The 9024-nt window shown below is 40.4% G+C and overlaps 2 protein-coding genes across 2 annotated transcripts; one reads left to right on the top strand and one right to left on the bottom strand.

Annotated features, from left to right (window-relative positions):
• Window positions 1-1445: 1445 nt before the first annotated feature.
• On the bottom strand, window positions 1446-4244 carry yipf6 (Yip1 domain family, member 6). The gene is made up of 2 exons (XM_073484440.1): window positions 3687-4244; window positions 1446-2876 (listed from the first exon to the last, which is right to left on the bottom strand). Exons 1-2 carry the CDS (start codon window positions 4023-4025, stop codon window positions 2529-2531), a joined length of 687 nt encoding a protein of 228 aa, XP_073340541.1. The 5' UTR covers window positions 4026-4244; the 3' UTR covers window positions 1446-2528.
• Window positions 4245-4857: 613 nt separating this feature from the next.
• On the top strand, window positions 4858-8463 carry snapc1b (small nuclear RNA activating complex, polypeptide 1b). Its single transcript, XM_073483682.1, has 10 exons — window positions 4858-5116; window positions 5517-5673; window positions 5756-5896; window positions 6353-6457; window positions 6539-6691; window positions 6781-6843; window positions 7005-7067; window positions 7213-7351; window positions 7540-7611; window positions 7855-8463. The coding sequence occupies exons 1-10, from the start codon at window positions 4986-4988 to the stop codon at window positions 7899-7901; spliced, it is 1071 nt and encodes a 356-aa protein (XP_073339783.1). The 5' UTR covers window positions 4858-4985; the 3' UTR covers window positions 7902-8463.
• The last annotated feature ends 561 nt before the right edge of the window (window positions 8464-9024 follow it).

Here is a 9024-nt window from a genome sequence, read left to right on the forward strand (position 1 = left end):
GAATATAAAAAAAAAATAACAAATTAATTATTCTGTAAAAGAGGAAATGTAACGATTTTAATGCCGAAACAAGTCTAAAAGAATAATTAGATTTATTTCTTTATTTTTTTATTTAATGTTGTTTCGTTTTTTTTCTTGTACATATTAGTCGTGATTTTAAATTTTTATTTTTTATTTTTTATATATATATATTTAAAAACTATTCCCTGCACATTGAGGGGGAACTTAACCGGACTTGTGTGTGTACACATACTTTGCCAATAAACCTGATTCTGATTCTACGTGTTAAAATTTCTTTCTGAACTGAATTATTTTAATTTAATCTTTTATCCCATTTAAATGTATTATAGCCTTATTTAACACTGCAGTGAAGATCTTCATTATTCATGTTGATTTGGTGAAAAACATTGTTGCTTGCTTTGACTGTAATCCTAATTTTATATTTAATTTAATTTAATTTAATTTAATTTAATTTAATATTGTCTGTCTTTAAAGGCAGTTGCTACTTCCAAACCTAACACTGTCTCTGTAGATTTTATTATAATATGTATTTTAATGTCAATGCAACTTCTTAGTTAGATAAAGTTTATATATATTTATATCTATGTCATCTTAAATAGTCCAGTGATGGAACATGACAAAATACACTGACTTAACTTCTGTCCTTCACTACAGTTTTGAGGTACTTGTACTGAACTACTTCAATCATGTGTTACTTTATACTTGTACTCCACGACACGTCAGCTGCCAGTTCAGTCGATGCCTGTGATACAGAATGCAGACTAACAGGTTAAGTGTGTGTGAGGATCAGTGTCGTGTGCACATGTAGAACAAAACAGTTTTAATGTACAACGCGTCACCTTCTGTTCCTCTCATGTTTCATTTTCTCCATGTTGAATTCAAGCTTTGCATCTAAAACTGCCTCAATGTTTAATCTTCAGGTACTTTTGGTCTGTGACGTCTCACTGGAAGTTATTGTGGAAGCTGTTTCTTTGCCACCTGTTGTGAATGATTTGAAATAAGCTCATGATCTTCGTGTTTTCAGTAGCTACAAGAGAAGAATTCAGATTTCAAGTGATGGTGGATAAAGACCTTTGGTGATTTGTCACGTGAAAACATTTTGTGTTAACGTAAATTAAACATTTCACAGGTTTGTCTACGTAGTGTGATGAACATGTTAGTGAAATAATCTAATACAACATATCACCAAATGTATGGAAATGATTTAGGTGACATGGACTCACAATTAAATACAATCACAGCTGATCAAATATATTTTAATCTGTTTCATGAATACATATAAATTAGAAGAAATGAACAGAAGTAGCCCCAGTGGTTTGGGAAACATCACGGACAGGATGTCAGGGGTCAAAGGTCACCAGGCAGGTTAGTAGGAGGTGAATGATCAGCCTGAAGTGAACAGGAAGTAGAGATCAATCTGAAACTCCAGACTGAGATTTTCTTTAATGACGTTTTGCAATTTTATTTTTTGATGAACACACTTTTCTGCTTCCACCTTTACACCAGTTACTGATGTGTTTCACTTCTTGAATAACATGTAACATGTTCACCAAAACACTCAGATCCAAATTACAGTCTCTACAATTATTGTGAATTAAGGTGAGCGTTAGAGGTGCAGGTTGTCATTTTAAAACAAGCTAGCGGTTTCCCCCTGCCTCCAGTTTCTGTGCTAAGCTAAGCTAACTGGCTGCTGGCTGTTAAACTACTACTAAAGGGTGAATAGCCATTTTGCTGGGCTGAACAAGATATCAAGAGAGCTCTCTCCCTCTCTCCCTCTCTCTCCCTGAATCCCTCCCTCCAACCATGACCCGAGACATTACTCCTTTGAGATGTCACTCCCAATCTCTGTCCCCTCTCATTTCCTGTCATCTGACTAGTAAAGAACATAAACGCCCCCCAAAATACTAAAAGAAACATCTTGGAAAGGAAAAACTAGAGACAAAGAACTATGTGATAGTTACTCAACAACAGCTCGACATTCAGGGTTCTTAGTCAAGCTGCATAAAAGTTCCTGAAAAATGTTAAAAATGAGGAGTTTAGTATGAAAATGTAAGCTGTCGGTTCAGTGACACCGTCCTCAAGACAGTAAGAGGTTTCAAACACACCCAGAGAGACGAGGAGGAAACAAGAACAATCATAGCCCTGCGAGTTCAAACATTCATAGAGATTTCTGTATACTGTACAAGCCTACGGACTTTATTTTTACACAGCTCGTAAACATCTGGGAGACAAACTGGAAGAATACGAACATATTCATCAGCTTTCTAACTCTCCATCTGCAGCACAGTGTCAGCTGGACCATCCCTTCACCTGACCGAGTCCATTTTGAATTATTTTGGTGTTTCGTGAGTCTAAATACTCAACGAGAGACCCAGAAACACTCACAGTCAGTTCAGTAGTCATTCATCTCCTTTCAAAGGCAGATACCGGTGTTTGTTTGAGTTCTTTCACTCCACAAAAACCTTCCTCATCTTTGTCCGTTTAACCCAAATCCTTCCGTTTCTCTTCTACTGTGATGGCGAGAACGTCAGGACCATCCACCCGATCACGAAGTAGAAGAGGAACACCGGGTAGACCACCAGCGCCTTGCGGTTGGGCGGCTGGCTATCGGCGAGGAAGGCCGTGGAGGCGAAGGTGGACCAGCCGAAAGACGCCGTCACCACCACCAGCCGCACGCCAAAGCTGACCGGCCCCGAGCCGCCGACCAGGACGATCCGGCACACGGCCATGGCCACGGTCAGAGGCATGATGCAGTATCCCAACACACACAGGCTCTGGAAGAAGGAGATGGTGCCGCCCAGCAGCTTGGAGTTCAGGGTGATGATGATGGAGCCGAACCAGATGATGACGAAGACCTGAAGGAAAAAGATACTTCATCATGTTAGTGAGGAGTCAGAGGAGAGATTACGGCTTTATATAAGCTGGAAACGTCTTCAGACTAGATTTTGGCACTAATACAAGACAGAGCCACACAAGAATGTCATGGCATCAATTTTGATCATCGATTAAACGTAAACACAGAAGAAGAAGAAGAAGAAGAAGAAGAAGAAGAAGGCTGTTGTCTTGGAGGAGGACGACTGTGGCCAAAAACTATGTGACAGCTTCTCAAAAACAGCTCGACGGAAAGATTTCTAAGTCAGGCTGCACTAAACTTTTAGAAAAATATGGAAAATCATTAGTTTCAATCACTTTACAAGCAGAAATGTGAAACATTAGCTGGTTCCAGATTCTTAAAATCAAGGAATTGCTGCTTGTCTTTGTAATAAATGAAGAATCTTTGGGTTTTGGACTGTTGTTTGGACAAATTGAAGACGTCACTTTGGCCTCTGGCTCTGGGGAATAATGGGGGGACATGTTGTAGACGAAACAACTGATCGATTAATCGTGAAATAACTCAATAATGAATAAAATTGTTGGTTGTAGCCCCACCTACAGCCCCGTGCAAGACCCACCTTGCTTGATATTAATGATGCAAATTCCCTGATGACATTTTCAATTACTCAAATTGCAAAACACAAACATTAAAGAGCAAAGATTAGTGACTCTGGGGTCTCTGGGGGTCCAGAGACAGTTTCTTACCCCATTTTTGCCCAGTTAGTAATCCTGCTCCACCCTCATCACTTGGTAATATAAATAAAATAGCAGAAAAGATAAGAAAGTGATACCTCAGCGAACTGCGGCCCCCCCTGGTCGTCGCTGTCCGCCGCGCCGCCCTGCAGCAGCAGCGCCAGCGTCACGCAGAGCAGCAGCGGGCCCCACAGGTCCCAGTCCCGCAGCAGAGCCGAGCTGCGCTTCGGGTACAGGACGTGGATGAACTTGTTCCCCACCGCCCGCAGGTCCCGCAGGATGGTCTCCTTCACCGGCTCGTCCAGGGTGGAGAACTCGTCGTCCCGCCTGGAGGAGCCCATGGGCACGGAGATGTCTCCCTCCACCGGGATGTCCTCGGAGATGGACACATCCGACAGCCCGGCGAACGGTCTGCTGGCCTCGTCCGCTGCCGCCATTTTATTTGAGAGCGCAGAGTTTAACGTGAGTCTTCAGTTATCTCGAGAGTTTAGACGACGACAACAGAGGCCATTTAATAAAATACGAAGTAAGACGACGACTGAAGCGACGAGTGCTTCTCTGGACCCGCGGATTCAGTTCCAGTTGGTCCAGTTGGTCCGGGCGATGCTGAAGTCTGCTGCTCCACGTCAGCTGAGGATTGTTTACTTCCGCAGGACGTTGGTCACGCACATCCGGGTGGTGCGTTCACGTACATCTAGTGAACGTGACAAGAGTCTTTCATAACTGAAACAAATACATTTTTCCAAAGTTAATACAAAATAAAGTAATTCTCCACAAAGACGGAATGATAAATTGATTGTGGCTATTTTTGGTTTGATAAAAAACTTGAGGCATGATAACTTTAAACAGATATTTTTCTGACAACATGGTCATCCATTTTGCGAAGATTTGATACAATCTTAAATTTAGAATTATTTTCAGTAAAGCACATTTTTTCAGATCGATTTTCGGATCAAAACGTTTTTCTGTCGCCAAAATATCTTCTTAGGGATAAATAAAGTTATTTTTTATCTTATTATATTTTAAATACATATATACAAAACAACAAATAAATGCTTTTTTAGTGATTATGTTATTGTCATTAGATTAAATTAGCATTTCGACACAAATATCTGCGTTAAATGAAAAATATACGTATGAAATATAAAGTGATACGTATAAACGCTAAGAATTACCTTTGCATTTGAAGGCATCACCAAGGCTGGCGAAGACGTCGCCTACTGATGACGCAACTAGCCGTCGACACTCGTTGCTGAGTCGTGTGTTTACACTATGACAACGTCCCTTCGCTCACACGTTTCTAGCTCGTTTTTATGTATAAAATTAGTTAAATTTATTATTTTATAACACATTTTTAATCTTTGTAACGTGCAGCAGTCTGAGTAAGCAGCAGTGAGATGGATGAAAGTAGGAAACGGGTGAAATCGGACTGTGAGGAGCTGCTGAGACGCTTCCAGACCACAGAGTCCGTCCGCTTCGAGATTTTCTCCAAAATATGGAGGGAAATGAAGTTCTCAGAGATTTTCTAGTAAGTCTAACTCAAAAAAATCTCTTTCTTGTCGATCACAATGTTGTTTATTTACGGATATAAGTCAAGTCATTGGTTATTTTATGGAGTAAAGTGACTTCAAACTTATGTCCACAAAATAAAAGCACATATGCATCACTGTGTTCTGCATTATCTGCTTCTGCTGTGAGTTTGCTTCATCATCTCACCTACAAATAACATTTTCAAGCTGTGGTCATCTACATCTATCTTTCTTAACTGTTGCTAACAACGTGGTGAGCATTGAAATAGGCATAATAAACAAAACATACAGGAAATAACATGGTTGAATGTTAAAACTGAACCTTTACACTAGTTTCTAGACATGTATCAGAGTCATCTTCAGTATTGAACGTACTGTATCACATGTTGTTTTTATCAGCGGCACTGTGGGGCGTCAGAAGCGAGCGTTCAGTCAGCTGACCCTGGACACCGCCAGCAGATTCCTCCTGCCTCCGTTCAGCTTCCAGATCAGAGTCGGAGGACTTTATCTGCTGTACAGCTTGTATAAGTGTCAGACCGCCTCGCCGCCAGAGCAGGTCAGCAACACACTCAGCACGGTATGTTGATCATCACATTAAATAAAGTCCCACCTAAACCAAGTGTTCTGTTCTTCTTCAGATCCGTCTGGCGCTGAAGGACTGGGAGGACATGCAGAAGTTTGAGAAGGACGCTGTGGACGCTCAGCACCTCGACGCCGTTTACATCCTGCGACAGCTGATGTTCCAAAAAGCTTTCCACTTCGCCGCCATGCCCACAATGGTGAGCGCTTACCTTATATCGGCACACACATATATCATTTAACAGCAGTGGATTTCAACAAGGTGAGTTTTGTCACAGAGTCTGGAGTGGGATCCTCTCCTCCTCACTGTCTTCCAGCTCTCCAGTGGTTCTGTCCCAGTTTGACTCCCTCCAAGTCTCCTCCAGGATTAAGAAGGAGAACAGCCAGTTAGTTTAAGTGCTTTCCAGTTGGCTAACATGGTTCTTCGTCACTTCTGAGCTCCCCCAGGCGGAGAGGAGAAAGAGATCAAGAGACGGAGGAATTATATTCACCAAATTCGACACCTTTGCGCCCTCCAGTGTCATTCTGAGAAGATGTTAATCAATAATATGCACATTGTTTATTTATTTTACAGCTATATACCTGCAAATTCATTCCTACTTGCAAATTTACTCTCCCCTCTCTCCTCTTTGTGTTCCCCGTCTTCCTCCTTCCAGCTCTCCTTCAGGAAGAAAAAGAAGCTGGAGAAGTCGCCGTTGTGTGAGGAGTTCATGGAGCGAGCGTCCCGTCCACAGGAGCTGATCAACATCGAGCTGCTGGATGTGAGCAGAGACTCAACAGCAACACTGGATGTAAAAGTAGATTTATTCAAAAGTGTTAACTTGTTTTTTGTCTTCGTGTAGGAGTTGTCGAACATTCATGGCCTCTATGACAAGCTGAAGACGTCTGTCTCTTCGACGTCAGTGCATAATTCGTCCATGAACCTGATCCATAAAGACCTGGTGCCTCAGCTACGCAGCAGTGTGGTGGATTTCTACAAGTGGCAGCAAAGGAAGGTGAGACTTTTAAATTGTTAGACAAACTATCTATGTTGTTATTTTAATGATTTTACATCTGTTTTCTCTTTGTACATTTTGTTCTTTAGTCTTCTCAGGATGGGACCAATGAAGATGAAGAAAGCGGTGAGGGGACGTCGACTCAGCAGGAGGTGAGTTAAACTGCATGTTTTAGTTTATGAGTGAACTTTTCCTTTTAAATACTCAAATTGAAGTCAATTACATAAATCCCTTCTGTTTTTACCTGCACCTTCTCTAAAGTTGTAATAATAAGTTTTGCGCTGTGGTCTGACTGCCTGTTTTGTGTCCTCAGTGCTCCAAGAGAGCTGATCGTCTCGCCTTCATCAAGTCTAAAGCGTACGGACAGGCCACAGAGGTTTGTGTTTCCTGATAGAGATTTTGTTTTGCTTTTGTTTTTAAGAATAGTTTCTTTAAATTTGTAACAAATGATCATTTCTTTATCATGTTAAATGTATTTCTTTCAAAACATCCACATAAACAAAACCATATGCTTTTCTCAGGCCTGCAAGTCGCGGCGTCATCGTCAGGTGGAGTTGGACTTCACGAGTAAAGAGGCTGGACCCTCCCACTCGTCAGGATACATCAGAATTAATAAACCGTCACTCAAAACCAGAACCTGCTTAAATGTACAAATCACAGGTAAATCCCTCCTGCAGCTTTCTACAAGATAAAATATGTTACAATTCTTCATTAAAGTTTATTACCGTATAAAACCTCTCCCAGAGTTGAGGAGGATAAGGCCGGCTGAGGAATCGTGGGCTCCGAGGGGGTTTTTTCTTCTATCTTGGACGTTTTGTGAAATAATCCTCACTTATTGTTGTTGCCAGATGACATGATGACAGACGCCATAGCGATCACTCGGCTCAGTCGTCTCACCGAACTGGACTTTGTTCCTGAAGGTATGCAGCCGGCAGCCACACATCTTAAAAATTAAAACACTTGCTGAAACAGTTTGTACACAGTTACCTTTTCTATTTTCCTGAGGAAGGCCATAGCAGATGGTTTAACTTTTAAATACCTGCACCAAATTTAATTGCAGTTTCTCCGATAGCTGTCAAAGATTCACTCCAGACCATCAGACTGACTTGCCACACTGCATCCTCCACATTTAATACATTTTGCTGTCTCTTTCCTTCATTCAGCAAAGCAGCGCGCAAAAGATCCAAGCCATGATGAAGACCACAGCTGAGTCGACCTGCATCCCGCTTGAAGCTGCTGTTCAGTCGATTCTGAAGTTTGTTTTAAAAAAAACTTTTATCACTGTAATGGTTTTTCTATCATCTTGAATGTCGACGGGTCCAGTTCTGTATCAGAAAATGTGGATGTTTTGACATTTTAATATGTTGTCATGTATTTTTTTAATGAATCTTACAGTGGCTGAGCTTTAAACAAACTGGTGTATTTAAGAAAAATGAAAGTTCTGACTGTTCTACAAACTCAAAGCTGAAGAAATTCTCAGCTTTCTCGTTGCAGTTTTTCAGCCATCACTTGTTGAAAATGTATCCTGTACCTGCCTGTTAGAGCTTTCGCAGTAAAGGACGTATAGGTTTGTCTGTATGTACATTTTGATGAAGCTTAGCAGGAATAATGACTATGAACATTTTTGTGATAAAGCTTTTCTCTCTGTGCAGCTTCGACACTGCAAAAGTTAAAACTGGATATCTGTTCTGCAGCTTTGCCTCATTTTTTGTTCCTTGTGTTAAAATATTTTACATAATTTTGCTGTTTTAAATAAAACAGTTATTTTTAAAGCTGCTGTTTTTGTCTCTTTCTTGTGTGATATTTGATTCAGACTATTGAAGTAAATGTTTATTGTTGCTCCACCTCTTCAATTTGTGTTTCCATCAGCTTTTATTGCCAATTTATTGTCCCTGTGTTTTATGATTTCACTTCTTATTTTGTTTTATTATTATTTAATAAATTAATTTACAATTTAATTAATTTAAACATGTAATTTACATGAAAAGTATCTAAACCTTACAACTTTCCACAAGAATCAGAAGCTCTGCTAAGCAAGGTGAGTTAGCTCATGAGCTAAAAGCCTATAACCGACTAGTTTAGCTGCCTGTAATCACTGTGATTTGATTTAACTGAAGTTAACACTTATGTGGAATAAACAGTCATGGTGGTATATCATCAGATTGTATATTTCAATCACATTAGGACATGTGTAAATAAATCTAGCTTAATTAGCTGGGTGGCAATCTCACCAGCGAGCTAACGATAGCTAGCTTAAACTGGGTTTAACTGTGTAGTTTCTGGCTGTTTTCTTTGACATTATACACTTTTTAATGCGTATTTTATGCCAAATT

This window comes from Pagrus major, chromosome 16, assembly GCF_040436345.1.
Source record: "Pagrus major chromosome 16, Pma_NU_1.0".
Lineage (NCBI taxonomy): Eukaryota > Metazoa > Chordata > Actinopteri > Spariformes > Sparidae > Pagrus > Pagrus major.

Excerpts from the sequence above, each read along its gene's own strand:
- yipf6 (XM_073484440.1), bottom strand. The coding sequence starts at position 4,025 with ATGGCGGCAGCGGACGAGGCCAGCAGACCGTTCGCCGGGCTGTCGGAT. Across the intron at positions 2,877-3,686 it reads GGGGGCCGCAGTTCGCTGAG|GTCTTCGTCATCATCTGGTT; the intron begins GTATCACTTTCT and ends TTTTTCCTTCAG.
- snapc1b (XM_073483682.1), top strand. The coding sequence starts at position 4,986 with ATGGATGAAAGTAGGAAACGGGTGAAATCGGACTGTGAGGAGCTGCTG. Across the intron at positions 5,897-6,352 it reads TCGCCGCCATGCCCACAATG|CTCTCCTTCAGGAAGAAAAA; the intron begins GTGAGCGCTTAC and ends TCCTCCTTCCAG. Across the intron at positions 6,458-6,538 it reads TCAACATCGAGCTGCTGGAT|GAGTTGTCGAACATTCATGG; the intron begins GTGAGCAGAGAC and ends GTCTTCGTGTAG.